This window comes from Stegastes partitus, unplaced genomic scaffold, assembly GCF_000690725.1.
Source record: "Stegastes partitus isolate 25-593 unplaced genomic scaffold, Stegastes_partitus-1.0.2 Scaffold600, whole genome shotgun sequence".
NCBI classification, from domain to species: domain Eukaryota; kingdom Metazoa; phylum Chordata; class Actinopteri; family Pomacentridae; genus Stegastes; species Stegastes partitus.
The window spans coordinates 163,504-182,841 of NW_007578331.1; the positions used below are offsets into that span (position 1 = coordinate 163,504).

Sequence of the window (19,338 nt, forward strand, 5' to 3'; positions counted from 1 at the left end):
TGAATCTCATTGGGCCTCGTCTGACCAGGTATCTGCTGTCGTGGCTCATAAAAGAGCATGAACGGATTGTAAAACTCGGACACCAATTAAAAGTTCAAACAGTTGAACTTTTACTGAAGGTAATGCGAGTAAGACAAGGTGAGGGAGAAGTCAGCAGGCAGGCAGGCAGAGGTTGGTAAAAGGGAAAAGGTGAAGTCCAAAGACAAGCTGGTTAAAAACAAACCGATCAAAGAAGGAAAAAACTGGACAGTTACAGACGTTTAACAGACAATCAGGTCGACTGAGTTTGGAAGGAGGCTGGTAAATATATAAAAAAACAGAGAAGACACATTCACCAAACTGACAAACAGGCAGCGTTCAATGGAAATGCTGCAAATATTGAAAGCACATCCTAACGCAGAGACAAGCAGAAAATGGGTAGTTAACCTCGTGTTTGCTTATTATGAGCCGACCAATTCAAATGCATACAATTAACCATGAAGCAGGCTCTGTTAGCTGCCTTTAGCTTTGTTAGTTACCTTCAGAACCCACTATCATGGCATGTTCAGTTCCAGTTAGCCAGCTGGGATTACGTTCTAAATAAAATCAGACATACTTTGTTTTTACCGTTTACCTATGTTAACTCGTAAAAATTCATATTAACTAAGTTAGTTAACTTATTTATGAAGGTACAAAGATCATAATTTTAATGCTAGCACAGCAATGAAACACACGTCACAAGACAAAGGAATGATCTCACCTGGATGCTCACTCAATAAAGAAAGTCAGTGAAACCCAGAGGCCTCAGAGGGGTTGATGAAGTGTCTGTCGTCAGTACAGTTCTGTTGTCGTCCGGGCCTGCGTCCATGTACGTAAAGGTCCACGTGAAGCCCTCTGCACACATCCATGACAACCTAAGATGTGTGTCTGCGCGGCGACTTTGCTGCAAGGGAAGTAACGCACATGACTGGCAGCAGTGTGCATGCATGGAATACACAGACAGCAACCTGCTCCACATGTATGCAACACATCAGGCCTGCAAGATGGCTAGAAGGTAGTTTAACATGTTGTTCACAGCTACCTGTGTGCACAAGGGAAGACAATCATGTTCTCCCTGTTTGTCACTGTATAGCAGGGGTGTCCAATCCTGGTCCTCGAGGGCCACAGTCCTGCATGTTTTAGATGTGTCCCTCTTCCAACACACCTGATTCAAATGATCAGGATCGTTATCAGGCTTCTGCAGAGCTTGATGATGAGCTGATCATTTGAATCAGGTGTGTCGGAAGAAGGGAAACATCTAAAACATGCAGGACTGTGGCCCTCCAGGACCAGGATTGGACACCTCTGCGGTATAGTAAGGTACAGCGGTATTAAAAATACATTCACCAAAGTCCAATTTACCTGCTGGTGTCAACAAGAACATCACGTTTTCAAGCGCAAGTTCAAATGTGGTGTTCTTAGATGCTGTTGAGAGCGGTTGAATTGTTGCCTCTCTGTATTGCAGATAGATCAGATCAAGCTCATCACTCACCTGCTGACTTAAAGCACCTCCAGTTGAACACATAGGTTTGTAGCATTTCCTTTTTTCTGTGTTTTGGATGTGTTTTGATATTTTTTGCATATCTGAATCTTCCCATAGTGTTTTGGGACCACTGAACCTGCCTGTCACAAAGTGTTCGTGTGCACTTTTCTTTTTTTAACCTTATGGCAGTTTTACATGAGTAGGAGAATGAGTTAGAAATGATACTCAACAGCGCTAACATGTCACATAAGACATAGAAATATGGTGTTATTTATGTAGTTTTTGCTGCATTTTATCCCTTTGTTGCTACAAATGCTGAACAAATTCAATTAAAAACAGTAAGAAAAATACACACAAAATCAAATAAGGAATTATGAAAACCACAAATTAAGTAGAACTAAGTTTGATAAAGGAACTTATTTTACGATGACGTCCCATGAAATGTGTGAAAGAATCCGTGCACGGTGAGATGACCTACAAAGTGCTTCCCTTTAACCTTGAAACCCCACAGCAGTCAAAGACAAGTCCACAGCAGTGCAGTTATGCTCATACTTTTTTAATGTATCACAATGAGCAAGAAACATACTTGATGAAATATTTTCAAAGGAGTATATTCAATTACCATCTACAATCAACTTAACTAGGACAACAAGGTTTTGTGACAAAAGTTTCTTTAAAAGTCTGAAGTTCCATGTGGTTGTATGTATGTTAGTTTCCATGTAATTTGGTACAGTTTGGAAATCTTCATATAATTACAGTAACAAAAAAGCTAACAAGACTACAGTATAGAAAAGACATCAAGAACAACATTTTTGGTTTAACTTGCTCTTTTTTGTACATTGCAAGGCTGTTTTTTTCTACCCTCAGATGGGCTGCCTGGAGCCACAGAGCCATGCTTATGAGGCTCGAAGGAGGAGTAATTCAAGGAAAACAAAAAGGAAAAAACTAAAAGCATTAAAAAAACATTGTGGCACCAGAAGTCACAAAAGGAACAGAGAGCTCCAAGTAACAGTTCATCTTTGAAGTTTGGAGCAAATGGTTGTTTGGTTGTTAGTTTGGTTGTTAATTTTGGTTAATACGCTTTTTTAGTGTAACTGCCTCCTTAAGAATGACAGCGTCGAGAACCCATCCCCTCTCTATGTTATTAATTTCTCTAGTTAGATTATGTAACCAACAGAGAGAGGGGTGAGCCGCCATTTGACTGGAGAGCTTTACTTGTCAACCAGAGACAAGCACAAGGAAATGAAACGGGTAGCAACATGAACTGGAAGAAATGAAGCAAGCATCTCTGTCCATCCTGTCCTGAAATTTGGAAAATGTCCATCAAAGAGCAGAAGCAGAGGCAGAGCTGGAGAAAGAAAGGACAGACAGAAAGGAGAAAGAGGCAGCTGGAGCCACTTAAAGTTCAGTTTCATCTAAGGACTTTCCTCTGTGTGTCACACATGTCCATTGGTTCCAGAGTCCGTTCCCATTACAGAGTTGTCAGTAATCAAATAAGGAGGTGGTTTTTAAAGCTGTTTCGAGCCTGCCTTCGGCTCCCATGCCCAGTTTTGGTGTGCCCACAGCCTCTCGTGTCCTCCTAACAAGATCTCCAAAGCTTCCCAGAGTCCGTTTTTAGAAAAAAAAAAAAAAGCTTTTCATTCCTTCTTCATCTCAAAAACAAAACAAAACAAAAAAGAAAAACAACAAAGAAAAAAAAGTTGATGTCTTGTTTTAAATATATCTATATCTGTATACAGGTACACGTTCGTTTTCACAGTGGGCAAAAGATGACCTCTACAGCAAAACCTTGTCTTTATCTCTCTCTTGTAATTGTCCATTAAATCAAGTATCCCAATGTAAGTCAGTGGATCCACGTCTCCACAATAGCGTTTTTGTGCCACAATAAAATATACACTTATCTGGGGCACAGTTTTATTTTTTTTTTTCTTTTTGTTTCAACTGCATAAAGCTTTGGCCACATTCATATATTCAATCAAAGTAAAAACTGCTCAGTGCTTCGGTATCATCTGGTCGTTATCTTTCAAATTGGATTTTGTTTCTAAATTTCCCGATATTCATAATCCAGCTTTGTGGTTCAGGTTGTTTTGGTGTGTAACATATAACGAAAATAAAAAGGCAAACGAGGAAAAGAAGAAAAAGAAAAGTTGAATTGATGCTGGCTCTTATGAAACACTCACACGCACACGCAAACATACAAACCCATACACAGTCCATGCTGGCTGTATCTAATGTGGAGACCTCAACTCCATCTCCCACAGAAGAGCTCAAAGGATTACACTTTGGAAATAAGAGAGCAAACGGTATCATTGAGACAATGAATATAAAGACTATTATCACACCATAAAGTGGCCAGGTCATAGGTTTTTTTTTTGTTTCTTAATTTCAGCAATTCAAATTAAAGCTAGTGTTAATTTATGATAAAAAGTAATATACAGGAACTAAAATAAAAATACAAATACTTATAAGAAAATAACAATACATGTCCGACATTGTCTGAAAATTAAAATAAAGCAAACATATTTGAGGAAAAAAAAACTGTACAACTTAAGAATTTCTCAAAATAAGAACGTACATATGAACAGTATTTCAGGGAACTGGACTTGAGAAGTAGCAAGCTTGCAGACCAGATCTACTGACTTCCAACAGCATGCTATGGTATTTAACACCAAATCACATTTCTCTGCAAGACGTAGCACTTTTATCTTTTTTTAAACACTTCTGAGATTGTGCCTCGGATTCAATAGGGCGAATATATTGGCTGTACAACGGTGGCCAAGAAGTAGTTCTTCACAAATTTAAATATGCGTTGGTTTTGGTTCAAAAAATAAAAATTTTAGATCATCAGTGGGAAGGTGTGTGTGTGTGTGTGTATGTACCTATGCACATCCATTTTCATTGCAACAAAATGAAGTAGGCGACTTCTTTGGACATGAAAGCATCCTAACTATTTGAAAACAAGGGACATCTTCAAAAAACCTCCTACTTTTTCCAGAAATAATGCTTTGGAATGAAGATGTCCCTTTTAAAAACCTGTAATCTATGTGTGGAAGTGGCACCCTGCAGACACATGCGACAAGTCACTGGTAGACCTCCCAGGAAAAAAGGGGGCGACGACACCACAGCAAAACAGCCATTATTTCCCTCTGAGACTAGTTGTAGGTTGACTGGCATAACGTTACTAAACCTATGAGACGCATCAGTACCAGATGTATTATATACATTTTTTGGTAACCACTATTACTTGCTTAACAAGTGAGCAACAACCTTGACTGGATGGAGGGATTCTCAGCAATGTTCCATGCCAGCACAAAATGACAATATGGAGGTCGCTTTGTTCGGCGACCGATGACGCAAAAAATTTACACAACAGTTTACAGTCACTTTAAAAATGAGGAGAAAAAAAACATAGATTGTGACAATTAAAAGCAATCAAATGAAACAGGATCAGTCCTTGCTTAAGAAAAATCCATTGTGATATTTGGAATGCACTGTTCTTTACAAACGTTATAGATCATTGGCTTTAAACATTGGTCTGTTCAAAAAAAGAAAATCGGCAAAATGTCCTTTGGAACATATATTCACAGTCTTCAAAGTTCCGTTTTTGCAACAAGAAGGAAAAAAAAAAAAAAAAAAAAAAAGGTGTTGCAGAGGCAAGAAATTGGTTTATTGTTTGTTTTAGTTAAAGCTTAGCCAAAAGCAAAATGAGCATGCATCTAGGTACTCTTTTTTTTTTTCTTTTTTTTTCTCAAAATTCTACATTAGCAGCAAAACGTATGTCCTTGAAGACCAGACCTTATACATTTTCTTAAAAAAATGGACATTTGAATGTGACAAAAGTCAAACAAAGATTAATAACCTCTATCTTACAAACTGCAATGGCTCTGTAACGGTGCTACTCCACAATGCAAGGACAAGGGCCCTTTTTGGTTTTTGGTATTTACGTAAAAAAGCCACCTGTTTGCTTGCAAAGAAGCAGAAACGGCAACTCTGATGCGTACTCCTTTATCTTTTAAAACTTTGTTTTCTTTCCTCTAAAAACAGCAACAAATTCTCAAGTATAAAGAAGCCTCTTTTCTCATCTTTATGCACCAATGGTGAAAGTGTTTAGTCTTTGGATTTTCTTTTTGTCTTAAAGCGTGAGAATTATTATTAGTATTCTTTTTTTCATTTTCATTTATGACAACAAAAATGTCAAAATGAAAATAAAGACTGTAGCCACACTACATGAAGAACAAAAGACCTGCTTTGTAGTATACATATCTACAAACACAGGAGAGCAGAGAAAAATAAGTGCGAAGAGGAACAAGAAGAGTGAGAAATAGGAGTCAGACAGTGATAAGTGCACAAAGGTAACACAAAAATTAAATAAAATAAAACTTTTCAATATTTCACCCAGGATCTTTTTCCATTTTTGGTCGGCGCAACACCAAACCAAAGCATAAAATTTAAATAATTCTAAAAGAGGATCCTGCCTTGTCAGGAGGGGCATTTGGGTGAATGTTTCCCAAGAAGTTGAGAATAAGACAGAAATAAAGTTTAGATAAATTACCTGTCCATAATCTAGACTATCGGAATGACCAAGACAACATCAAATGAAGTGTCATAAAATTGGACAATACAAAAGCTAAATGTACACAAAGTTTTTTTCAACCTACCATACTGTTTAAATTCATTTCCAATGCAACAATCTACTTAACACCAAAAATGCTCATATCTATCATAAATACAGAAGGTTGATTTTTTTTTTTTCCTTTTTTTTTAATCAAAACTCTTTTTATCGCCCATTAGTATGTCTGCAATGCTCTCCTTGTCTGGGTATAATATAATTGTGATTTTCCCCACTTTAAAAGGACTTTGAATGTTAAAATCGGCAAATCGTTGACCCTTTTTGAATGCCCAGAAACAATGCCTTGTTCAAATTTCATCCAACTTAAAACTTTCTATTGTTAAATCAAGTTCAGAAAGAAAAAAAAAAAAAAAAAGTAATGCTCATCTCCTGTTGGAAACAAAAAGGCGTAAAACATGGATTTCTGTAACAGAAAAATATCTGTGAGCTGTTGACCTGAGAATAAAATAGACATTACATTATTCTTTTACTTTTGCAAGCCATTGGTATCTGAATGCTTAAATAGCAAGAAAACTGATAGACTATTCTCCCATACAGTACATACTGGCTTTTTGTGACTGTGCTATTAAGTAGAAATCATTAGAAAACAAAGGGACAGCTTGTTGACTTGCATTTCTTCAAAAGGGTTCTTGGGCCATTTGTCAACTTTGAGGCAGTCCATTGCCATACAGTACAGCATTCCTCTACCATTACCCAAAACGTAACTGCAGCGATCTTTTCTGTTCTCACATATTAGTATGCTTGTATTTCAGTTGAGTAAAACAAAAAGAAAACAACAACAAAAAAAATAAACAAACAAAAAAAAATAAAATACAAAATGAAAACCAGCATGTTGATATGGGAAAACAATCCACTAACATTTAAATTTTTGGTTACAAGCTTTGGAATTGCAGTTAGTCTTTACACATCTTTTTCTGAAATTGGTTTGTATACTTTTAATGTATTTTTAACATTGCTGCTTTTTATGTTTTTTTTTTTTTTCCATTTGTGATTTTTTTTTGTCTTTTTTTTAGTGTTTTTTAAATATTGTCCATCACTGAAAGCTCTTTTACAATCTGATGGAGTCTGTTCCTACACTAGCAAGATTACTACTACAACTATTACTGTCTTTGACAAAGCCAGGCTGCTGCGGCTCCTCCGCCGTCCTGCCCAGCCTGTCTGCTGACTTCTGACTGCTGTCAGAGTCAGACTCGTCGGTAAAGACGTCTGTTGGTATCGAGGTCTGAACTCCTGAGGTGCTCAATGAACTTGAGGTAACCGTTGAAGGTGAGGACACTGGAGGAAAAGAGGAGGAAGAAGAGGAGGGACTAGCGTTGGGCTTCACAGCTAAAGCTCTGGAGAAGGGGGCCTGGGGCCAGGGTTTGCCGGCAGCTGTGGTGTTGAGTGGGGTCGTGGAGGAGGAGGAAGAGGAGGAGGAGGAGGAGGACGAGCACAGGGAAGAGGAGACAGCAGAGGATGGCATGGTGGCTGATGTTGTTGGCGGGGGAGGGGGGCTGCTGATGGGATGAGTGGCAGACTGCGAGGTAGATGCGGTGTTAGGATTGGGGAAGCAGGCTGAAGAGTGAGGTAATAAACTAGTAGCGTGCTCTTTGGCATTTCTGACTGATCGCTTGATTGTTCTGTGTTTGTGCAATGCCGATTCCAGGTGTTGACTGAGTGCTTTCTCCCCATCCAACGTAGTGTCACAAGCCAGGCAATCGTAGAGACTTCCAGCCCCTACACCTACGCCACCGGGGACACGCAGCAACATCTCTTGCAGGTTTGCCACAGACTGACCAAAAAAACAGTTAGATTTAAGATGGGTTATCGCCGCTTCTTCCTTGGTGAAAACAGCTTGACACTTGCGGCATGCCAGTTTATACTGCACCTTGGGGACGATGTACTGGTCTAGATGGGGGTCCACAGCTTTGCCATCCATCTCGCTCTGCTCAGAGGGTACTTTATTATGAGAGGAGGAGGAGGAGGAAGAGGAGGAGGAAGAGGAGGACGAAGAGGAGGAGGAAGTGGGGGGTTCACTATGGGGGTTGCCCTTTTGCTCCTCTGTTTTCACCGTATCTTTGGCAGAATCTTTGCGATCCCCCAAGGTTTGAGGGGGAACTGGAGTTTGGCTCGCCTTGGGTTGCTGGATCTGCTGAAGCTGCCGCTGCTGCTGCTGTAGTGCCTCCTGCAAGCTCTGCTGATATTGCTGGTAATGCTGCAGTAGGGACCCTGGAGACAGGCCCATCAGTGCTTGTGACAATGCTGGGTTGTAAGGGAAGAGACTCTCCATACCGTACATTGGCTGCAGGTAGCCCCCTTGAAGAGCCCCGGGGATCTGTGGGGTGTAGTATGGGGAAAAGCCAGGCATGAAGTAGGGTAGAAACTGGTTCGTGAGGAGCGCTGTGGGGTCTGACGCCAAAGCAGCCTGCAGGGCCTGAAGCTGGGCAGGGTCTACCACATACTCCATGCCAGGTGTGGGCATGGAGGTGGCAGGAACAGCTGTGTCTGGTTTCTCCTTCTTGGCGCTGGCAGCAGAAGTGGAAGGGGCAGGGGTGCTTCCAGTTGACGATGGGGTCGAAGGCTTCTCCGTCTTTTCCTTGGCCTTCTCCTTCTCTCTTACCCTCTCAGCGTCACGGTCTTTGGGGGGGTCAGGTCGCGAGCTGGACTGGGTGGTCGAGGGAGTCGAGTTGGACGTGGAGGTGGGGCTTGAGTGCGAAGCAGAGGTGTTGGTCTGGGCTGGGCTGGATGCAGCAAGAGACGATGAGGAGGGAGGCTTGTTGGGCAATCCAGATGTGGGGAGGCTAGGTGAGGGAACACTGGCACCAGGCATGTTCAGGAGGTTTGAAGGTTTTGGAGGAGTTAAAGCTGGAAATTTGGCAAATACAGACAAAAAAAAAAGTAAGATTTAACAGGTGTCTTTCATTGATGGATGTGCAATTATTATTGTTTTTTAACAATTTATCATCTGTAACTAAAACAAGGCCTAACATGATATACACACAACATTAAAATCGTTATGTAAATGACAATAAGCTAATGCAATCACAAAGTCAGTGTCAGTCATAGCAAGCCATTCCTTCACTCTCTTGGGGCATTTGTGAATCTAATAATTAAATGTTGGCAGTTAGGGCAGATTGTGTATTTAATCACACATGTGAACAATGGCAAAAGGCCACTACAAGATATTCCACATTACAGAATGTATGCACGTGACGGACTGACTGAATGGAAGAGAAAATCATTTATAGAAGAGTAGAAATACTGTGTTCTGGTGTTGTACCATTATTACTGGGTCTCACAGTTTGAACGATATATGATTACATTTTATTCCGAGCAATAATGGCTGATATATTTTTTAATTAGTTCAGTTGAAAAACCCATCTGCAACTCTGCACTTCAAATTTCTGCTGTACATCAGTGAATGACTGCCAAATGATGACGTACCTGAATTAGATGAGTTAAAGCTGGAGAGAGAGGGGCTGCCAACCCCTGGCAAAAGGACAGGTGGGATGCCTTGCAGATTTGGATAGGCTGACTGGAGATTCAGAGCCTGCATTGCAGGGTTATCAAACATCCCCTGCTGCTGCATGGCCTGCTGCTGTGCGAGTCCTAAAACTTCATTGGCCTTCTTAATGCGGTCCATCTCTTGCTGGGCCATAAGCTGGCGGACAGTGGCTGGGTCGAAGTATTCTTTCTCCTTATCAATCTGGCTGCCAATGGTATCCTTGACCTTAGAGATGTGTTGTTGGGAGAAGATGTGGTCACGAACAGAGAGGCGAGCGCTGTACTTGACACCACACAAAGTGCATTCAGTCTTCGGCCCCTCGTAAGATGTCTGATTTATTCCGAAGTGCTTGGCCATGTTGAGCTTTGCCTTTTTCTCCTTGGCACGGGCATTTTGAAACCACACCTGAACCACTCTCTTTGGAAGTCCAATGTCATTGCCAAGCACCTCACATTCCAGCATAGTGGGAGTCCTGTAGTCATTAAAACAAGATTTCAACACTTTCAGCTGGAGGTTCGTCATCTGGGTTCGGAAGCGCTTTTGGCCAGGTCGATCTCCACTGTCAATGCTCCTGCTGCCTGAGGCACCAGGGCTTGGCGAGCAGGGGTCAGCCAGGCTGGATGTCTCGCTGTGGTCAATCATATTTTCGTTTTCATAGTCCTTAGCATAATAGCTTGTTGCAGGGCTTACTAGCCCTGAGGACATCTGGTCGTCATTTTCAAGGATGGGGGCTGAGCCTCCAGACTTAGACAGGTAATCACCACTATTTTGGTTGTGCTTTGCATCAGCACTGTCATTATCAGCATTAGCCTCATCACCTGTGGTTGTGTCCGTGATGGCTGTATTCACAGAGGAGCAGTCGTCATTATCAAGTTTGCTCTGATCAAAGCTCAGGTTCACAGAGGACATAGTTGCAGTCTCAAAATCTTCCATTCCTTCAACTTTGATGGATGAAGGGCTCAGTAGACCCCTGGGAGAAAGATCCAAACCTTTGTTCACTGGTGACATGGAGGAACTTTGTCCATCGCTGTTTGTAATGGGGGCTAGTTGGGAGTAACCTGATGTCTCTAGAGCATCAATTTTTATTTGCATGGTCTCCTGGTCAGGTAGCATACCAGTGAGAGTTAAATTATATCCAGCACGCTTGGCTTCATGCCAGTGACGTGAACGAATGTGGGCCTCAAGGGCAGTTTTTGCTTTAAAAAGAGCTCGACAGAAAGGGCACCTACGATGAGCTTGAGCCGGCCCCACGGCCCTAAACTGGCCTTTTCTCTCTCTAGCTCTCGTATTCTGAAACCACACCTGCACTACTCTCTTTTTTAATCCCACCTCATGAGCGATGTGGTCAAGCATTTTACGTGTAGGATTTGAATCTAATAAATACTTCTGGTAGAGGATCTCTAGCTGCTCAGGTGTGATGGTGGTTCTGAGCCGCTTGTCTCTCTGCGGTTCCTCTCCACTGTTTGTGCTGTCGTTCTCTCCTGGGCTAGTGCTAGCTTTCTCCTCTAACTTCCTCTTCAGGGAGTTCATGGTGGAGGTCGGGGTGGACGGAGAAGTGGCAGAGCTGCTGGGAATCTGTGGCATTGCCCCAGAGAGTAGCTGACTTGCCAGAAGAGGATTGCTGGGATCAAATAGCATGAATGGCATGTCAATTGGACGGTCAAGGAACTGGGGGTGGATGAATTGATTTTGCACAGAAAGGAAGTGTAATTGCTGGTGTTCCTGCCAGTGCTCAAAGGAGGGGAAGCCAATCTTGCACTGCTCACACTGGTATGGGATCATCTGTTGTGCCAGTTGTTGTGTGGCAGAGGTCAGGTGTTGGTTGAGGGTCATGTGAGCGCTTTGCGACGAGGCCTGACTTGTCTGGGAGGCCGAGGGACCGCACTGCTGTTGTTGCTGAGAGAAGGAGGGAGAGGAGTGCTTGATGGACTTTTGAATCTTCTCGTCTCTCTGAGGTCTATGATGTTGCGCCTCAGACTGGGGTTGGTGCACAATTTCCTGCTTAATGGAGGTTTGGTTTTCTCGTAGATCGGCGGAGATTTCAGGTAACTGCTTGGGCTTCTCGTCGTAGAGGTTTGAGCTGGTTGCTGGTGATGCCTCCTCTTTCTCAGCGGATGGGAGGTGCGAGAATGCTGAAGTCGAGGGTGGAAGCGGGCAGAGACTTGAAGAGGAGGGCATTGGAGTGTGACAGGAAGACCCAGAGGGAGTATAACATTCATGGGAAAGATCCAGTGAATCCTCATTTTGGCTGTCATACTGTCCTTCCTCATCTTCATCTTTGTAACACAGCTTCTTTTGGTGTTTTATTAGATCAAAGATACGCTGGAAAACCAGACTACATTTCTTGCACTGGTAGTTCAGATTTGATGTGCGTATGTATCGGTCATTTGACAGTTCTCGCCTTTCGCCCTCTTTTCCTCCTTCACCCTGGTTTTCATAATTCTTCCTTGCCTTCTGGCGAGCATTTTGAAACCACACGACAATGACGCGGGTGGGGAGGCTCAAGAGATTGGAGAGCTGTTCGAATTCATCATCTTTAGGATAAGCATTGGCGTCAAAGAAATCCTGCAGAACTCGTAGCTGGTAGTCAGTAAACCTAGTTCTGGATGATCTCTTACTTCCATACAGTTCTTGTCTCTGAGGCTCAGGTGAAGGAGGCTTGGAATCGACTTTGGTGTCCTCTAGAGTTGTTGTTGGCGGATTATTGAAGTTGTACGGCGAGTCTTTATTGCGCTGCCGTTCTTTGAAAAGGGTGTTTCTGAACCAGTGCTTTATGACTTTCTGTGGCAGCCCTGACTTGTCGGCCATCTCTTTGATCTGCTCCTCATTCGGTGAATTGTTGATGTCAAAGTACTGTCGCAGGACCCTCAGCTGGTCGTCCGTGATGCGCGTCCGTGGCCTTTTGTTCTGCTGCTGCTGTAGCATGGCTGGTGTAAGTTGCTGTTGATAGAGCTGGGCCAGGTCCGATGCCAAGCTTGGCTCAACGGATGGTAACTGGGGAGGCAGCTGAGTGGGCAACGACTGGAGAGACATGGGCTGCATCATGAGCGGCGAGAACAGGGGCAAATCCATCGGCATGGGTATTTGTGTCATTTGAACTGGTGGCTGTGGTGGAGGTACAGTTGGAGGCGTGAGTGAGGCAGCAGAGACAGGAATATTTGGTGTGGGAGCTCTTTGGGGCGGAGGAGGCGGTGGAGGTGGAGGAGGAGGCGGTGGAGGAGCCGGAGCAGCCTCTGGTGTAGGAGGTCTCAGTGGATAGAGTTTATCATAATGCTCTCTGTATTCCTTGGCAAATCTCTCAAGGGATCGAAATGGAAAGAAGGCCTGGTGGATATGCTCCTGGTGACTCTTTAGAATCAGTATGTTTGAAAACAGCTTGCCACAGGCTTCACATTCCAGTTTCTCTAATCCCTCAATGGGGTCCACCACTCTTGTTATTCCACCTGGACCACTTGATCCAGCAGGTCCAGCTGTCTTTTTCTGAGCTTTCTGTTTATTTTCATTGTACTGAATTACTAACTCAAACCCAAAGTTTTCCAGCAGGGCTTTGGTTGCGTTTCCTCGAGCATCTGAAGCAATCCTTGGTGGAGGCAAGCCAGTATCATGGTTTATGTTTATTGAAATATGCTGAATGTCCTTTTTTTCTTTCGCCTTGGTGTCTGTAGGATCTTTGTTTATATAGTCCTCGTTTTTTTCACCTAAATCCTTCTCTCTTTGTATTTCTCGTTCTTTCTCATTCTGAGAGGAGGAAGATTTCTGCTTTTTTTCAGCCTGCTGAAGGAGCGATGCACTCTGTTGCAGCAACGCCATCTGACTCTGAACCTGTGAGTGAGACTGCTGCTGTTGCTGCTGCTGTTGCTGCTGCTGCTGCTGCTGCTGTTGGTGTTGCTGCTGAAGGTGGTGGTGCATCAACTGCTGCTGCAAGCAACTCTGCTGGGCCTGCTGGGCTGAGTTTTTTAGATCTTCCAGGAGCGAGGAGGTGGAGGATCCTGCTAGGCCGAGTGCTGAGTTGCTGATACTGATCTCTGGGTTCAGCTGAAATTCCGCTCCAGGAATGTAGAAAGGAAACAGCAACTGCTGCTGTTGCAGGGGGAGAAGTGCATCAGTTGTCATTGGGAAGTGCTGCAGAAGTGCTGGATTGAATAGCTGTGATTGTAAAAGAGCAGCCTGCTGCTGGAGCTCTTGCTGAAGCTGGGCTTGAGCTTGGGCTTGAGCCTGAGCCAATTGCTGTTGTTGCTGGAGCTGCTGTTGTTGCCCCCGAGCAGAGAGAATATCGCTAAATTTGGACTTTTTTACTTCATGATTCTCAGATGGTGAAGAATGGGAGCTCACTGAAGAATTCCCCAGCCCTTCCATGCCATGACTCTGGTTCATGTGGTTTCCTCCAAGAATATTCTGGGCTGCTTGAGACCCAGAAGAACTGTGGTTAGTAGAGCTACTAGTTGAGTTGCTGGCTGGGGTTGGACTAGATGTTGAAGTGCTTATGCTGGACCCTCCACCACTTAAACCAGTAGCACTTGTAGAGCTAGTGATTCCTCCTGCTGCTTCAAGTTTGGCTGCTCTGGCTTTGGTCTGATGTAGAACAGAGCGCATGTGGATTTCCAGTGTAGAACTCTGGCTATATGCCACATTACAAGTGCTGCACTTGAATGGCTTGTTGTCAGGGCTGCTGGTAGGCTCAGGCTGACCAGTGGTGGATTCCTGAAGAGCCCTCTTCACCTTGTGCAGGTGGGAGACAGAGTTATAATGAACCAGAAGAATGTTCTTCTGTGTGAAAGACTCCTTACATACAGTGCACTTGAAGGGACGAGATGGATCCAAGAACTTCTCCATTGTAAAGTTGGGGCCCTTTCTAAATGGCAAAGCTCGTTTAGGTTCAGATCCAGAATCTTCCTGCAGCGAACCAGAGTCGCTGCCTGTTGGGCTTTGTTTCTCCTCTGGATCACTTTCATCTCCCTCTTTGTCATCTTCTCCCAGACTTCCATGCTCCTCACCAAGGGATGGATCAGCCATGACCATAATGTCACCATTCATCAGTAATCCCCCATACAGCTGCTGGATATCAGCTTCACTCAGCTCCAGGTGGCTGGTTTCTAAATGCTTCTTCAAGGCCTGTAGTGTCCTGAAGCTCCGCTGGCAGAGGCAGCACATGGTGGCAGCCCTGATCACGTGGTACTGTGAATGGAGTTGTAATTTCTCCACAGTCTTGAAGGCCAGGCTGCACTGGTTACAGCGATACTTGTAGACGTGGCGATCTGAAACAGGCAACTGGGGCCTCTTGTTGTGAACTTCATTGAAGTGCATTTGGAGGGAGTTTGATGACTTGAACACTTGATTACAGCCTTTCTTCCAGCACAGGAATCCTGTAGCGTCATCCCTCTCCGACTGTTGATCTTCCAGAGGTGACTTGCGAGCTTCAGCTGGTTCCGTAGGGAGAGACACCCCTTTCTCTGGATCAGCATCTGATGCATCTGTGGACAAATCAGTCAAAAGAAGATGGCAGTCCATTAGGTTCCCACATTCGCTGAGAGGAATTAAACCAGCAATGCAAATAAAGGACACTGAAGCAAATTGTGACGAGCTACAAGCTCTGTGAATCCAACTGTCATTCATTTTGTCTTGTTGTGAATGAAGGCCAAAGCACAAGAACTGCTTGTTCTTTCATTACAGTCTGTAAAAAAGAAACCCAATTCTTTTGGTAAAACGCCGCAATAAAGATTCTTCATTCTGAGCCGGTATAATAACTACTGACTTCATACGGCACCAGTGTGTGCATACAAAGTCATAAAGCCAGAAAACTTGGTTAAAATTTTACAGGCCAATGTGCTTATTACACAACACACAAGTGAATCTACTGTAAATCCTACTACTAGGTGGTAAAAGTGAGCTTTCCTAAAGTTACCCCCCACACGTCTAAGATACTGACCAGCTGGCCTCTTTGTGTCCTCCGAGTTGGAGTTGGCTGTAGGATGAGGGGTGCTCTGCGACTCTCTGTCTGGACTCGGTACAGGTATGAACATGCTTGCTGGTAGTACTTCAGTTGCTGTCACCTGGAAAAAAACACAAGCACAAAGGAACTCAGTGTTAATAATCTTGCGCAGGTATATTTCAGGTTAAATGACACAAACAAAAGGAAACACAAAGTCATGACAAAGTGGTATGATAGTACATGTTAGCTGATTCCATTTAAGAACTGATAAATTGGACTGTGTGCTCCTTAATAAATCAGTAAAATCAAAAGAAAACAATTGATGATAAAGGTGTATGAATCTAGTTTTGAGGGGGGAAAAAATTCTAATTAGGGAAGATATCAAGAACAACTTATTAATTATGAAAGTACAGAGAGGACCCTGGGTTCTCCTTGCTCTCAGAGGGGTAGAGTCAATCATGGATAAATGATGGCAACCTCTGTTAATTCGGGTTGTTCTCCCTCAACCTCAAAATCTTGCAATTTACCCAAATGCCTCATTAAAAGTCCCCGAATTAACAATAATCATCGGCAGAAGGGAATGACTAGAAGACGGGGTTTTGTCTTTGTCAGCTTATATCGACTGACATTACAGACTTTAGTGTGTTGGTAGTCCTTTAAAAAAATAAAAATAAAGAGTAAAGATGTCAAACATACTGGATGCAAAAGGAGAACATCACCTCCACTCTACTCCAGATCTAAAACTACCAGTAGTGAAGTGAGCGTACACACAGATAAGTTTACAGCGATCAAATCTGATCTACAGCTGTTGATCAAAATGAACGTTTCAAAAATAAACGAAAAGCAAGAGAGTGCAGCGTCAGATCCGTCTGCTTTGGTTAATCTACCATGTGCACCATATGCTTTCTAATTACTCCTCTAATATGCACAGGGACCGAGAACACAGCTGAAAGTACTGTAGCATGTCATATAGCCTACAGGCCACATTCAAATAGAGCACAATCACACTGAGGCAACAGGGCTTTCAAGGTTAAGTGGAACGGTTGACACTTTATATATCACGAAATCCGACACGATAAGTCTGGAGATATCCACGTATTTATATTGTCTTTTACATCTCTTGTCTTTTGGAAATGAAAAGCAGAAAACGAATGCAACGGAAACTCGCAAAACAAAACAAAAAAGCGATGATTTACATTACAAAGTGTACTGTTTCTAGACAACTGCTTCATTAGGCGATTAGAGGGAAGAGCAGAGTATCCCAAGGTCACTTTTAATTTGGACCGCCTAATTGGCAAACATAGTTCAAAATGGCTATCATCCAGCCAGACTCAGAATTAATGAAGCACAATTATTTTCATTACCCCTATCTTACACAGACAGAAAATGAGACATAGAATGAGAGAGGGAGGACAGGAGGCGTGTGTGTGTGTATTATGTACAGTATATAGGCTGCTATACGTACAGTATATGTGCTGCATAAGAGACGGAGGCATGAGAGACATGAGGTGGAAAGAAAGGAGGCAGCGAAAAGACAAAAGGTGGACGAAGGGATGAAGGGTGGGAGAGTGAACGCATCATTATGCATGCTTGGCAAGAAATAAAAGTCACCTATTTCAGAATTAATTAGGCTCCTCTCCGTAGACATGTGAAAAGGATAAAGTACCTTTCCATCTGCATTCACCAGTTATAAAAAGGTGCTGGATTAATGCGTGTTATATTACCTCTGTTCTATCTCCTCTTGTAGTGGTTCAGTACATTACTACCTCTATAAAAGAAATAAATATTGCCGTCTACTATACTAATGCGCTTGCCATTTACTTTCTAGATGGGGGATGAAGATGGTTAGGCAGCAGACAGAGCAATGTTTTATTCGGTGATTGTCCGGCAAGCTATTTAGCTTCACGGGGTGGAAGAGGACAAAGATTTGCTCAGTGATTTACAAGAAAACAGGGAAAATAAAATTTTATTTCCCCTTGATGAGCATTAAAGGAAGCAAGCTAAGTTTTCTCTCTAGGTGGAAAAGGGTGCACTGCAGTGGGTATAAATCTAACGCCAGAGTCAAAAATGAAGACATGACTCGAGCTCCAAATGCTACACATCTAACACATTATTTACTGGAGGAGCAGTGCTGCACAAAAGCAACCTGAAACCATTTTTCTTCACAGTCTATATGCATATTTTTTTTATATCCGCTTTGATTCCTACTGATGGGTTGCACATAATATCTCCAGAGCTTTTAGTGAAATCACATGAAGTAGTAAGTGTTCATTACATTTTGATTAATCTGTGTCACAATTATCTGAACATTCACAGTGAAAGCCTTTGTTTTGACTAGCACGCAGGTGATCATTGACATAGCAATAATGTCAGTGAGGTAATAAATGAACGGGAGCCAAAAGACCTGCTCATCTTGAAATCATTAAAAAAAAATACAAAAACAGATTATGAGGTTCCTTCCTCAAATGGCTGTGATTACGAGACAGCTTGAAAAGACGATGGGTGCATTAAGACAATGGAGGAGACAGGAAAAATATGCATCTTGAAAGGTCTAATTATTTCCAACAAGCCAATGGGATTGCCTGCAGCCATTTCACAATTAACAGCATTCTTTGTGTTTTATAAAAGAATGAATGCTGGCAATTTAGAGCAGTAACAAGAGGAATGACAATTGTTCTCACAGCCAGGCAACCGCTCCAGGGTGAGGGATTCATTAAGAGCGAGTTACTCATCTTCTTGGCATTGCTGAATCCTTACGCTGGTCCTTGACCTGACCCCCTGCCTGCAGTTTGACCGGCCATAATGTGTGTAAGTAGCAATATACTGGGCCTATACAGCGCCACAGAGACTAGCTGTGGTCTTCTTGCCTCCAATACAAAATATAAATGACCGTGGAGACAATAAAACATTAGACATGTGGCTCACTGGATAGAGGAATCGAAATCAGAACATGGATAGGTGATATATATATACATATAGCTTGCACAGGTGGCAAGGCCATTTGTTCATCCATCTACTTTCCTCTGCTGAATTCATTGACTCACATGCTTATGTATTCTATTGCTGTGGCACTAGATAATCAGAATAAAAAATACGTGCCATGGCAAGCTAATATATACCACTCTAACGAAAAAAGGCCAACTTCAGGTTACCTTGAAATATGCAGATTGGTTAAAGGGAAAAAAAAGAAAGCCTTGCTGACTGGGAAATATCAAAAATGAACATGTTCACCGTATCAACAACTTCTCCAACCACCGTGTGCAATCACAGGCAAAAACACACACACAGCGCACACAGGACTTACTGTCGCAATGAGCTTGTCGACACAGTCAGGAGCCACACTGTGGAGGTGTGTGAGGTGGAACTGCAGGTGGATCTTGTTGTTGAGCATGTCCTGGCATAGCGGGCAGCGTAACATGGGCTGGACAGAGTGCTGCGTCATCACGTGCATTCTGAGGCGATTCAGGTCCGTGTTGGTGAACTTGCAGTAGGGGCACTGGTACATCTGGGTGGAGGAAGTAACAGGAGGGAGAGGGGGGAGGAAACAGATCCACAAAGCGTTAACCGGGTGGAATAGGTGCGGTGAGCACAGTGGGCCTGCGTGAAGAGAAGCTGTAGATCAGGGAGAAGAGTGGGGCCCCCATCCCTCAAGCAGGCAGATCCCTCTGATCACAGACAAGTGTGTAATACTGAGCACCACTGAGTCTTGGCACCCACTTCAAAGTGCTCTCATCTGTCAAATGCTATATTGATTTTCCACCTTATACACAATTAGCAGTGCAACTGCAGTAGAA

General features: G+C 43.1%; 1 protein-coding gene across 3 annotated transcripts in view; it reads right to left on the reverse strand.

Annotated features, from left to right (window-relative positions):
• Positions 1-2,036: 2,036 nt before the first annotated feature.
• zfhx3b (zinc finger homeobox 3b) overlaps positions 2,037-19,338 on the reverse strand; it is a 137,355-nt gene continuing 120,053 nt past the window's right edge. For all 3 annotated transcript variants that reach the window (XM_008289227.1, XM_008289228.1, XM_008289229.1), the window contains exons 8-11: positions 18,849-19,049; positions 15,542-15,665; positions 9,555-15,086; positions 2,037-8,975 (exon numbers count right to left, since the gene is read on the reverse strand). In XM_008289227.1, the coding sequence (XP_008287449.1) occupies positions 7,180-8,975; positions 9,555-15,086; positions 15,542-15,665; positions 18,849-19,049 (7,653 nt within the window). In that variant the 3' untranslated portion in view covers positions 2,037-7,179. The remainder of the gene's footprint in view (positions 8,976-9,554; positions 15,087-15,541; positions 15,666-18,848; positions 19,050-19,338) is intronic.